Below are 13,858 nucleotides of genomic sequence, written 5' to 3' on the forward strand. Positions count from 1 at the left end.
AAATTGTTTTCCATACAACACCCAGTGCTCTTCCCCTCAAGTGCCCTCCACCATCACCACCACCTGTCTTCCCCCCTCCCCCCTCCCCCCCAACCCTCAGTTCATTCTCAGCATTCAATAGTCTCTCAAGTTCTGCATCCCTCTCTCTCCCCAACTCTCTCTCCCTCCTCCGTTCCCCCTGGTTCTCCATTAGGTCTCTTTTGTTTTCCTGCTAGACCTATGAGTGCAAACATATGGTTTTTGTCCTTCTCTGCCTGGCTTACTTCACTCAGCATGACACCCTCAAGGTCCATCCACCTTCCTACGAAGGGCCATATGTCATTCCCTCTCATTGCCATGTAGTACTCCATCGTGAATATATACCACATCTGGGTATTTTTTAAATTTTCTTTTCGATTTCTTTGTTGACCCATTGGTTGCTGTGTAGCATGTTTAGCCTCCATACATTTGTGGTTTTCTCCATTTGTTTCTTGTAATTGGTTTCTAGTTTTGTATGTCCAGAAAAGATCCTTGATATGATTTCAGTCTTCCTTAATTTACTGAGATTTGTTTTGTGGCCTAACATGTGATCTGTCTTAATAGGGGCATAAGCATACCATGTGCAGCCTCTCTACTTTGCATTTTCACTGAAGCAGGGCCCCACAGTGCTAGGTCTTCACACTTTTGTTCATTAAGCCCCTCCACATTGAGTGTCCTCCCTAGCCTTCCATTTTTTCTGCTTGGTGATCCTTGTCCATTCTTCTAGACCCAGCTCAATGTCACACTGCAGAGCCATCTTTCTTTCCCACTCTGTCCCCAGGTTCTATTTCACCACCTTACTCTGTTCATTTTGTTCCTTGCCCATTTTCACATTCATAAATAATGACTTCCTTTAAGTATTTTCCTACATATGTACTCTCCGGAGGCTGTGAATAGATGATGTTTTCAATGTTTTTCCTTAGCCTCAGGGCTTGGCATGTAGACCTTAAAATGTGAATGACTCAAGTACAAATCCCCTTCTAAAATGCAGTTGTCCCTGGTGGAACAGTAGCAATAGTTGGGATTGGCTGACATTAGATGAGAATAAGAGTGAGACTTGGCACGTAAACCTGGGGAGTTGGAGATCCTTACTGGTCAGAGAGAAGTGATGCATTCGTTAGTGAAGGATACTGAAGGCATGATGCCTCTTTGCAAGATTTCCTACAGCAGATCCTGTGAGTCCACGTAGTTACCTCATCCTGATAAGTATCTTCTGGGCTTGCCATCCTCCTTTCCTCTCTTCCTTTCATCAAGAAAATGTAGAGTATAGATACATAGATATACAGAGCATAGATAGACAGCATACATATATACATACACTGATGAACCTCTGTATTTTCAGTGCAACCTTTATTTTTTTAATTAAAAAAATTAGTTTATCTTTGAAAGATAGTGTGATCAGGGGAGGGTCAGAGAGAGAGGGAGACACAGAATCTGAAGCAGGCTCCAAGCTCTGAGCTGTCAGCACAGAGCCTGATGCGGGGCTTGAACCCACGAACCATGAGATCATGACCTGAGCTGAAGCCAGATGCTTAACTGACTGAGCCACCCAGGTGCCCCAGTGCAACCTTTAGAGATTCACTGATATGGTTGTCTCTAACCATATGTGGCCATTTAAATTGTAATTAATTGAAAGTAATTGAAATTAAAATTATATTTCTTCAGTTGCTCCAGTAACATTTGAAGTGCTCTATAGCCACATATGGCTAGTGCAGAATAGAACACTCCGTCATCACAGAAAACTCTGTTGGAATGCATTGCTATAGAATCCAATTATTTTATAAATCCCTTGTGTTAACTTTTGTCCCTAACATTGAAGCTAGGAAAAAAAGTCCTGTATAAATGAGATTTTCCTGGGGTGGGTTCTGGTCAACTTGTACATTCATACAGATATAAACAAAGGCTATTTGTTGAGGAAGGTGCTTAGATGTGAGTTGGTGGTTAAATATTGAGATGATCTTACTAGGGGGAGGTAAGGATCTGAGGGACCATTCCTCAGAGTTTAGGGAAATCAAGGGTAAGAGTTTAGGGAAATCAAGGGTAAGAGGAAGATGGTGGTCTTGAGTCAAATGTTTGGTGTAGCCATAATGGAGAATGAGGAATGGCTCATAAGCATTCATTGCTCACTTTCTCCTTCCCTTTATCCTGCCTCCAAACAGACTTTGTGGCTTTATTGAAAACGGAATAACACATGGAGCGAGAGAGGACCTAGCTAGAATAAAATAACACCAGATACTGTGGCTCTCTAAGTACTGTGTGTATGCTCATCTCTTGACAGTCTTTTATTTTTCATTACTTCACATTTGAACAATGGCCCAGATTACAAGTGCTTTGGGCACCAGGGTGAAAGATGATAAATAAAACATTGACACTTGAAGCTGTGGACTGAACTGATTAAATACCAGGGGCTCCTGTGTTCTAGGTCTTTTGTAAATTTGGGGTTGACTAGATGAAGCCTCTCCTGTTTGGCTGTTTGGGTCTGATGGAAAATAACTTAGAATTGGTATAAGACTTAGGCTTTATTAATGTGAACCATGGCCCTTCAAACCAACAATTGATAAGAGACCAAACTTTCAGCCTGACATCATTTTGGATGTGAGAGTATCAGTCAGTATGTTTTGCCCTTATAATTTCAGAGACAAGAAGATGAATGCTTACTACAGGGTTACTCATAGAATTACAATGCTTTGCATAATGAGCAGTTTGTAGCCTTTAGCAGAAGAAAAAAGAGATGGCCAGTAGCTTTAATCATTTCTCTAGATTTTACTAGTCTTCCTTTGGACATCAAACATGTCTTGAGCAAGACTAATGCAGACTCTGTCTCGACTGTGCATCAGAAACAGGGAAAGGACTTATTAAAACACAGATCGCTGGACTCCATCCCCAGAGTTTCTGATTCAGCAGATCTGGAGTGGACTCAAGAATTTTCTGTTCTAACAAGTTCCCAGGTGATGCTGGTGCTGCTGATCCATAGACCACTCTTTGGTGGATAGCCAGTGGTCCTGGTTAAATTCAACTTCAGTCTGTGTTCATTTGGGGGATTATGTTGATGGGGCCATGCCTTTGCCTCCTTCTCACTCATAATGTTTTTCACCTATGGGGTTTGAACAGGAAGGAGAAGGAATCTGCGTCATTCCAGTGACCTGGCTGCTCGGTGCTGTCAGGCCCACGGACATATTGGCCTTTACTTGCCAGGCCAGCCTCTCTGGGCATAGACCAGGATGTGCCGATGGGGCAGCCACCCTCCTCCCAAACCAGGAAGCAGCATACACTCGCAGTAGGCAGCAGCTGTATATTTAGTGTTGGCTCCTGACCCAGATCTTCCCTGCATCCTGGAGGCCGCCATAATCCCAGGGTCGTGGAGGTGTGAGGATGTGACCTGGTTGCCGAGAACTTTCTAGTGGCCACGTGGTTGGCTTGGGCTGGCCTCTGGGAAGGAGTCAGGAGACTGGGTTGTACGTGAGTGGACTTCAGATTCCTTGGGTGACTTGGGCAGGCCTCCTAACCCTTGACTTTCCCATTTTGACCACTTGTGTTTATGAAACACCTCTTTCCTTCTCAGACTGAAAAATAGCAGAAAAACAGAAACTCAAATCTGGAATGGCCTTCAGGGCATTTATGAGCTGATGTGCAGAACTCTGAGTGCCTGAGGACAAAGCTGCTATGTAAACACAATATATTATTAATAAACAGTTAAAAAATAGCATCACGCTCTGCTAATAATAGCTAGTTTAGGCTGTGGGAGCAGTTTTGACACGCAAGCTCCCAGCACTGTTGAAGGAAGGGTGACTGTGGTGGTTTTGAATTTGCAACACATTTAAAAGAAGATGAAAACAGGGCATTTTAAAGTGTATTCACGGGTATATTTGTGAAGAAAATATGATTATATTTTGGTACAATTCAACATTAATAAACCAAACCACCAATTTTGTTTGATTTCCGTTACATTTCAGAGTGGTTTTACAATGTGGGCTAGGTCATAGGGATTTGGGCTAAAGTATTAAGGTCTTTCCCTTTCACATATGTGTTGGTAAGTGGTTGATGTTCCATAAACTCCATGTGGGAACACTTAGAAATCAGTGACTGCATCCACTCTATAGATGTGTATGAGGCACCTGCATATGTGCCCCCATAGACACTGAGATATAAAAATATTGTTCTTGTCCTTAAGGGATTTGTAGTGTAATTTTGATTAAAGATACATAAGCAAGATACTATATAAGGCGACTATCACATCCTTTAGATCTATCTCCTTAAGAAACATAAACAAAATTCAAGTCCACTTTTTTGTGCATTGCAGTGTGTGTCTGCAGTGATCTGGAGAAAGTAGGTTCCTGGAGCATGCCTGTTCCCGGTCAGCAAGAAGTTCAGACATTTGTTTTTTCTTCCATCTCCCTACTCCAGAGAAGTATGGAGAAATGTGAAAGCTTCCTGAAGATGGTGTAATAAACTGTCTGTGGAAGGGCTAGCACCTAAGTGGTGGCTGCCCTATTTGTCCCTCAGGGAGAGAAAGCTGCTCAGTAAAAAGACACACTATACATCACTTAAGGATCATTACACCTGTCCCTCCCCACCAGCTGGGACGACCACTCTCTCCTTGCCTTCTGTCCAGGGAGCTGTGGCTTTCTGCACCAGAGTGGAAGCTCTCTAAGGACAGGGCCCCACCTGGGTTTAAGTGCAGGACTCCCAGCCCCAGTGCATGTGGGAATTACCAGGGAGCATGCAAACAAATGCAGATGTCTGGTCACCCCCAGAGATTCTGGTACAGTGGAGTGGTCCCTGGGCAGCTGTTCAAAAACAAAACAACACAACACAACACACACACACACACACACACACACACACACACAACTCTGAGGTGAGTGTAGTATGCCCTTGGGTTGAGAAGCACTGAGTTGGTGGTTGAATTTATCTGAAAGGGTGAATCTGATAGACAATCAGGAATTTTTTTGAATGGAGAAAAGTGCATCACAAAATTTATATTGGAGGCCTACCCTGACTTTGGGCTCTTTTCCTATAAATGGGATGGCTCACAGTCTTTGCAGAGAGGAGTGGTTATTTCAAGTGCTGGTCACAGCCGGCCTGTAGCAGTCTTCCCTGTGGGCATAGCTGGGTCTCGGGCCAGTGCCCTGGGGACATTGGTTCCCCCAGCCCTGGGATTCCTTGGTCTTGCTCCAGAATCTTGTCACTGAAGACCCTCCTGTAGATGTACCTCATTCCCTCACGATACCTCTCTTGGCTGCGGCCCCCTTTGCCCCATAGTCCTGCCAGGACTGGGGTTACCAGCCCCGTGTCCAATGCCTCACATCAGTGTTCTCTCCTGCCCCTTTATCAGTGAATACTTAGTGCCCGAAGCATCTTTTCTCCATCTTGAGTGTGTGTTTTCTCCCCCAGGCTCATTATGAGGATGTATACACCTGTGGCAGATCACCCATTTGATTCACAGGGCCAGACCGTCTTTTCCTGCAGTCTCCACCAGGATCCTCAACTCATTCATTGCTTTCCTACAATCTCTATATTTTGCGTTTTGTCCCAGTCTGCAATGATGCCTTCTCTCTGTGGTTTTGAAAGACTAAAGCCTACAACTACAGTATGCATTAGGAGCCTACTGAGAGGGCTCCATGCAGCCTTGTTTACCTGCTTATTTCTGACTTTTAGCTTTGGGGGATCATGTCTGTCCACAGACTCAGTAGGATTCTAAGGAGGTGTTACTTCAATGTTACATGGGCAATTTGAGGCTATTTTGTTAATCCAGAGAAGGGACTCCAATATGGATAAAGAAAAATGGTTTTCTTTGATAACTTAGGGGACAGGGCTCAGGAGGTGGCCAAGTGATGGAGACATCAGGTTGGGATAGGAATGCCCTAGAGCTAACTGTAGTCACTCGTTTTCTCCTCTTTTTTCCTTTCCATTTCATCTTTTGACTTTTGTATTACTATCATCATGTTATCCTTTTTACTTTCACTTTTCATCTTTGTTTCTCTTGCAAGTTGCTGTGTCTGGTTTGCCAGAGAGAGCTTCTATGTCCTGAGCCCCCACAGACTTTTTACCAGCCCCCACCCTATTCCCCTGGCTGTACATCCTCGGGTTTTCTTTTTGGCCTCAACCCTAATTTGCTCCTGCCTCCCCCTGTGATGTCTTGGTTGATCTCATCCTTCCTTATCTCCTCTCCTTTCTTTTTAAAGAATTATACTTCTCCTTGGCATAAACACTGCATCTTTTGTTACTAATAATTCTTCCTTTTTATCTTTGGGAAAATACAGTGGTGTCTATCATGTCATATTAGAAAAAGATATCCAGAGCAGACTTTTCCTTGGTTTAAGCCAACATTGGTGGGAAATATTACTCCCATTTTACAGGTGAGGATATAGAGGCTGAAAGAAATTGAGTAAGTCGGCCAAGAACAAGCATATTAAATGGTAGAACTTGGGATGTCTTGGACCAGAGTCTTCACTCTGCTATGAACCCTCCAGCTGGAAGAGGACCAATGTGTTGTGTTGCTGGGCCCGAGGGATGGATTTAATGGCCTTGAACTTCCTCTCATGCCAGCATTCATGGGATACTCTGTGATTATTTGGGATAGGGAGCCCTTTCCCCATGGCGTTGATTTTGCTGATAACACTGTAAATTATATTCTCCTCGAGATGATTCAGTATCCATTCTGAGACTATGGGCAGTCATGGTGGGAGTGTGGCAAATTCTGGTTGTGTACCAGTGCCTTTTGTGTTGTGTCATTGCGTGAATTAGCAGAGTGGACTTCTCACAGTTAAGATTATCAATGTTTTGTTTCTTTACAGAGCCTGTGTCATCTTGGGGGTGATATTCCTTCTGTCATCCATATGCATAGTGGTCAAAGCCATCCATGACCTCTCAACTAAACTGCTCCCAGAAGTGGTAAGGTCCTTGTTCCTTAACAATTTTTCCTAGAGGTACCAGCCTCCTATGCTACCTCTTACGAAGGATTTACTGGGGAAAGTTGGGCAGGTGGAGAGAGAATAAACAGCATTTTAGGAGTGCAGAAGAGCTCATCGAAGAAGGTGAATGACTTGGCAGAGAGAAGCCCTGGGCAAGATGAAGAATCTTCATAGATGAGCCGGTTCTGGGTTCTGTGTCTCTCTCCTTAGATCTTTTGACTATTCTTAGAGCAAGATGTCTTTGATGTATGAAGAAATGGGATGATGTTTGTATAGCAGAGTTATCCAATATCTGTGTTGTCTATTCAATGGTTATTATAATAAAAATTATTTTTCTCTTTTGCATCTCACATAAATCCATTCACACTGAATTTTCCGGCACAACTGACATTCTGATGCAGAAACTGGAGGACACAATTTCATATTACAGTATTTCTTTGACAGCTTTGTTCTTTGGGTGAGAGTCATTACCTGCACTCTGATTCTCCCCCCGCTTAGGAATGCTGGAAAAAAATAGTTTTACAGTCTCCTGTTGGGTTATCTTCATAGAAAGAAGCTGGCTTACTTACCAAGAGATGAAGCTGCTGCCATTATAGTGATTCTGTCTATAAAAGTTACAGAGTGCTTATGCAAAAATGTGGGCTTTTCTCTTAAGATGGGACTCTGTTTGAGTTTAGCTACATGCACCATCTTGGACAAGGCCTAAATTCTCAGGACTTTCATTTCACTTTTATAAAAATGCATGTTAATCCTTTCTGGGGTGAACTACTGCGTGTGTTACGGGGAGGGCTGACATAAAGTGGGGCATCGCACTGCATTTAGGAGAGGAATGACAGTGGCTGCTTTAACTTGTGACACCTGCCCCCAACTGAAATTGAGATTGGAGCCAGCCCTTCAATAACTCGCCAGGATCTTCACCACTAATTGTTGTCACAAGGCCCAGGAGCTTGTTCTCTAGTATCTCAGCACCAGTGAGAAAGGATGGATACCCGCCCATGGCTTTGAGGCTGTGTGAGCAGAGTTAGCTGACGGGAATATTCCCATTTACTCCTCCGGGTTCTTATACTCACAATTGTGTTCCCTTACTTCATTCTCCCCGTGGGTTGGGCTCCTGGACTTTTCCATCTTCTACCTCCATCAAACTTCCTGTCCTATGTTTCATTCTGTCAGAACCCGGATCTTAGGTTAGATCTACACCTAAAAGCATTAAGTATGATTAATTAAGATGTCAGTCAGATAGTGTCTTTGTGTTTTACAGGGGGTGGAAATATGTTTCCACTCCAAGTAATGTTTATTGGTGGAAGTTTTTAGCACTCGGTTAGTTGAGACATTCATTTATTTAGGCATTAACAGTTAATTTGCAGCAGGGCTATCTTGACAAAGACTGGCTAGCTGTGCTCAGGGGCCTTTACAGGGACCCTCCTTGTTTTTCTCTTGCTGGTAAACTCTCTTTTCCTGGGAAGTCTCATAGCGTGTGGTGAAATACTCCTAAGGGAAGAAGATCACCAACTGAAACTTCCCACCAAGACATAAATGTCTGATGCCCAGTCCCATGTGGGCTTCAGAGAGAGTGAAGAGGTCCATGATTTGATGCAAGACTGAATCTGTCCTTGGAGAAGTCACACCCACTGCATCATTTATCAGCCCTCGTGTGGGATTTAAGAATCAGACTCATTTATGGTCATCTCATCAGAACTCTGCAGAAAAAATAAGGTGGTTTTATTGTTTGGTTTCATGTATTCAGGATTATGGAAAGAAAACAAGACCGCTCCCGTCTGCACCCAGAAGACCTTCTGATCAGCCACGTGGCACACAGTGGGTCAAGTGCTAGCTGACAGTGTTTCAGTCCCAAGTCTTGGAGTGGCCACTTTCTGCTCTGGAAGTTTGGGGGAAGCCAGTAGGCTATGGCCAGACCCCTGACCCCTGGACTGCAGTAATTCAGCGTGAGGATTTGTTCATATCTGAATTAGGAGACATCATCAAATGCTCACAGAAGCCAGTCCTGAAGCAGGAGAAGCTCTATCGAGACCAGTAGTGGTCCCTGGTGACCAAAGTGTGCCTGGGGGAAAGGCCTGCCCTCTAGTGGAGCCTGGCAGAATTGCCGTGCCGGGGTGTGGCCCCCGGGGCTGGCAAACCTTCCAAGTTTTTCAGGCAGTAGAAGCCTATGTTTAATGTGAAATAAATGGACAACTCATTAAACATTTTTGAAAACCCTATTTGAGAGTGGGTAGACAGTTTCATGAAGGTCAAATTAAGTATGCCTGTGGTGGTTGAAACCAGGGAGATTGGTGTTCAGGGCCGTGATGTCATGATTTTAGGTCCAAGTTACAGCTTCACCCTGGCCCTCAGCTGCAGAGCTGCCTTTGTTCCCCCTTTTTTTGAGAGAAAGAGAGGAGGGTGGGCACAAGTAAACGAGGGGCAAAGGTCGGGGGAAAGAGAAAAGTGGGGCTCGAGCTTACCTGATGAAGGGCTCGAACTCATGAACTGTAAGATCATGACCTGAGCTAAAGGCAAATGCTTAAGGACTGAGCTACTCAGGCACCTGGGTGGTTCAGTCAGTTGAGTGTCTGACTTTGACTCAGGTTGTGATCTCACAGTTGGAGCCCCATGTGGGACTGTGTGCTGACATTCTGTGTCTCCCTCTCTGCTTGTCCCCTGCTCATGCTCTGTCTCTCCAAAATGAATACACATTAAAAAAAATTTAATTCTGGTGTAGTTAACATACATTGTTAGTTTCAGGTGTACAATGTAGTAATTCAACAATTCTATACGTTTCTCAGTCCTCATCATGATAAACGTACTCTTTAATCCCCTTCTCGTTTCATCCGTTCCCCCACCCACTTCCCCTCTGGTAACTGTCAGTGTGTTTTTGAGAGTTAGGAGTCTGTTTCTTGGTTTGTCTCTTTTTTGTCTCCTTTTTTCCCTTTTTCCATTTGTTTTGTTTCTTAAATTCCACACACGAGTGAAATCATATGGTATTTGTCTTTCTCTTACTGGCTTATTCTATTTAGCTTTATACTCTCTAGCTCCATCCATATTGTTGCAAATGACAATACTTCATTCTTTTTGATAGCTGAATAATATTCCAGTGCACACGCATGCACGCACGCACGCACACACTTCACATCTTCTCTATCCATTCATCTATTGAGGGACACTTGGAGGAACTCTCATGCACTGTTGGTTAGAATGCAAACTAGTGCTACCACTGTTGAAAAGAGTATGGAGGTTCCTCAAAAAAGTTAAAAAAAATTACACTACTGTCCAGTAATAACACTGCTGGGTATTTACCCAAAGAATACAAAAGCACTAATCCAAAGGATATATGCACCCCTCTGTTTATTTTTGTAGCATTATATATAATAGCCAACCAATGGAAGCAGAACTCCCTTTATAGCTGTGACTTCTGTCAGGGTGTATTGACTGTGGGTTTGTCAGAAGCAGAATTTTCCCGACCTCAGGCCTGATCCCTGCCAGCAATCTCTCTCTTTTTTCCCCCCCTAATGTTTATTTTTTTGAGAGTGAGAAAGAGATGCACATGCACATGTGTGGGCATACATGTACCTGTGCACAGAAGAGGGGCAGATGGGGAGAAAGAGAGAATTTTTTAATCTAGTTTATTGTCAAGTTAGCTAACATACAGTGTATACAGTGTGCTCTTGGTTCCAGGCATAGATTCCCATGATTCATCGCTTACATACAACACCCAGCTTACCCAACAAGTGCCCTCCTCAATGCCCATCACCATTTCCCCCTCTCCTCTGCCTCCCTCTCCCATCAAGCCTCAATTTGTTCTCTATATTTAAGAGTCTCTTTTGGTTTGCTTCCCTCTCTGTTTGAAACTATTTTTCCCATTCCCTTCCCCCATAGTCTTCTGTTAAGTTTCTCAGATTCCACATATGAGTGAAAATGTGTATCTGTCTTGCTCTGACTGACTTCTTTCACTTAGCATAATACCCTCCAGTTCCATCCACATTGTTATAAATGGCAAGATTTCATTTTTTCTCAGTGCCAAGTAGTATTCCATTCAGTATATAAACCACATCTTCTTTATCCACTCATCAGTTGATGGACATTTGGGTTCTTTCCATAATTTGGCTATTGTTAAAAGTGTTGCTATAAACATTGGGGTGCATGTGCCCTTATGAATCAGCACTCCTTCATCCTTTGGATAAATTCCTAGTAGGGCTCTTGCTGGGTTTTAGGATAATTCTATTTTTAATGTTTTTGAAGAACTTCCACACTGTTTTCCAGAGTGGCTGCACCAGCTTGTGTTCCCACCAACAGTGCAAGAAGGTTCTTGTTTCTCCATGTCCTCACCAACATCTCTTGTTTCCTGAGTTGTTAGTGTTAGCCACTCTGACCAGTGTGAGGTGGTATCTCAGTGTGGTTTTGATTTGAAGTTCTCTGATGATGAGTGATATTGAGCATCTTTTCATGTGTCTGTTGGCCATCTGGATGTTGTCTTTGGAAAAGGGTCCATTCATGTCTTCTTCCCATTTCTTCACTGGATTGTTTTTCAGGTGCTGAATTTGTAAGTTCTTTATAGATTTTGAATACTAATCCTTTATTTTATGTCATTTGCAACTATCTTCTCCCATTCCGTTGGTTGTCTTTTAGTTTTGTTGATTGTTTTCTTTGCCATGCAGAAGCTTTTTATTTTGATGAGGTCTCAATAGTTAATTTTTGCTTTCATTTCCTTTGCCTTCAGAGACTTGTCAAGTAAGAAGTTGCTGTGGCTGAGGTCAAAGAGGTTGTTGCCTGCTTTCTCCTCTAGGGTTTTGATGATTTCCTGTCTCACATTTAGGCCTTTGATCCATTTTGAGTTTAATTTCGTATATGGTGTAAGAAAGTGGCCCAGTTTCGTTCTTCTGCATGATGCTGTCCAGTTCTCCCAGCACGATTTGCTAAAGAGACTGTTTTTTTTTTTTTTTCCATTGGATACTCTTTCCTGCTTTGTCAAAGGTTAATTGACCATACACTTATGGGTCCAATTCTGAGTTCTCTATTCTATTCTACAGGTCTATGTGTCTGTTTTTCTGCCAATACCGTACTGTCTTGATGATGACAGCTTTGTAGTCGAGGCTAAATTCTGGGATTGTGATGCCTCCTGCTTTGGTTTTCTTCTTCAACATTACTTGGGCTATTCGGGGTCTTTTGTGGTTCCATATGAATTTTAGGATACTTTTTTCTAGCTTTTAGAAGAATGCTGGTGCTATTTTGATGGGGATTGCATTGAATGTATAGATTGCTTTGGGTAGTATTGACATTTTAATAATATTTTTTCTTCCAATCCATGAGCATGAAATGTTCTTCCATTTCTCTGTGTCTTCTTCAATTTGTTTCATAAGTTTTCTGTAGTTTTCAGCATACAGGTCTTTTACATCTTTGGTTAGGTTTATTCCTAGGTGTTTTATGGTTTGTGGTGCAATTATAAATGGGATAGATTTCTTGATTTTTCTTTCTCTTGGTTCATTATAGATGTGTAGAAATGCAACACATTTCTTTGCACTGATTTTGTATCTTGCGGCTTTGCTGATCATGTGTCAATTCTAGAAACTTTTTGGTGGAGTCTGTTGTGTTTTCCGTGTAGAATATCATGTCATGTGCAAAAAAGTCAAAGTTTGATTTCTTCTTTGCCACTTTGGATGCCTTTTATTTAATTTTGTTGTCTGAATGCTGATGCTAGGACTTCCAGCACTATGTTAAACAACAGTGGTGAGAGTGGACATTCCTGTTGTGTTCCTCATCTCAGGGGGAAAGCTCTCAGTTTTTCCCCATTGAGGATGATATTAGCTGTGGGCCCTTTATATATGGCTTTCATGATATTAAGGAATGTTCGAATTGCTTCTCAACCTTTTGGCTAAGATGAAGTGTGATATTAAGTTATGTTCCTTCAATCCCAACTTTCCTGAGGGGTTTTATTAAGAATGGATGCTGTATTTTGTCGAATGCTTTTTCTGCATCTATTGCAGGATCATATGGTTCTTATCCTTTCTTCTACTACTGTGATGTATCACATTGATAGATTTGCAAATATTGAACCAGCCCTGCAGCCCAAGAATGACTCCCATTTGTTCATGGTGAATAATTCTTTTAATATACTGTTGAATTCTATTTGCTAGTATCTTGTTGAGAACTTTTGCATCCATGTTCATCAGGGATATTGGCCTGTAATTCTCCTTTTTTGTGGGGTCTCTCTCTGGTTTGGGAATTAAGGTAATACTGGCTTTATAGAATGAGTTTGCCTGCCTTCTGTTTCTGTGTTTTGGAACAGCTTGAGAAGGATAGGTATTAACTTTGCTGGTAGAATTCTGGTAGAATTCCCCTGGGAAGCCATCTGGCCCAGAACTTGTATTTGTTGGGAGATTTTGATAACTGATTCAGTTTCTTCACTGGTTATAGGTCTGTTCCAATTCTCTGTTTCTTCCCATTTGAGTTTTGGCAGGGTTTGGGTGTCTAGGAATTTGTCCATTTCTTCCAGGTTGTCCAGTTTGTTGGCATATAATTTTTCATAGTATTTTCTAATAATTGTTTATGTTTTTGTGGTGTTGTGATTTTTTCTCATTCAGTCATAATTTTATCTTTTTGGGTTCTATTTTTTTTTTTTTTTGAGAAGTCTGGCTAGGGGCTTATCAATTTTGTTTATTCTTTTAAAAAACCAGTTAGATCCATTGATCTGTTCTACTGGTTTTTTTAAATTATTATTCTATATTATTTATTTTTGCTCTACTCTTTTATTATTTCTCTTCTTCTACTGGCTTTGGGGTTCCTTTGCTATCCTGCTTCTATTTCCTTTAGGTGTGCAGTTAGGTTTTGTATTTGGCATTTTTCTTGTTTCTTGCAGTAGGCCTGGATTACAATGTATTTTCCTCTTAGGACTGCCTTTGCTGCCTCCCAAAGGGTTTGGACTTTCCTGTCTTTAT

At 42.2% G+C, this 13,858-nt stretch overlaps 1 protein-coding gene across 1 annotated transcript in view; it reads left to right on the plus strand.

Moving 5' to 3' along the window:
* The window catches only part of TMEM163 (transmembrane protein 163), a 239,647-nt gene that overhangs the window by 184,244 nt on the left and 41,545 nt on the right, over positions 1-13,858 (plus strand). The window contains exon 5 of the mRNA XM_029933323.1: positions 6,816-6,912. Within this exon, the coding sequence (XP_029789183.1) occupies positions 6,816-6,912 (97 nt within the window). The remainder of the gene's footprint in view (positions 1-6,815; positions 6,913-13,858) is intronic.

Source organism: Suricata suricatta, chromosome 3 (assembly GCF_006229205.1).
Source record: "Suricata suricatta isolate VVHF042 chromosome 3, meerkat_22Aug2017_6uvM2_HiC, whole genome shotgun sequence".
NCBI classification, from domain to species: Eukaryota; Metazoa; Chordata; class Mammalia; order Carnivora; family Herpestidae; genus Suricata; species Suricata suricatta.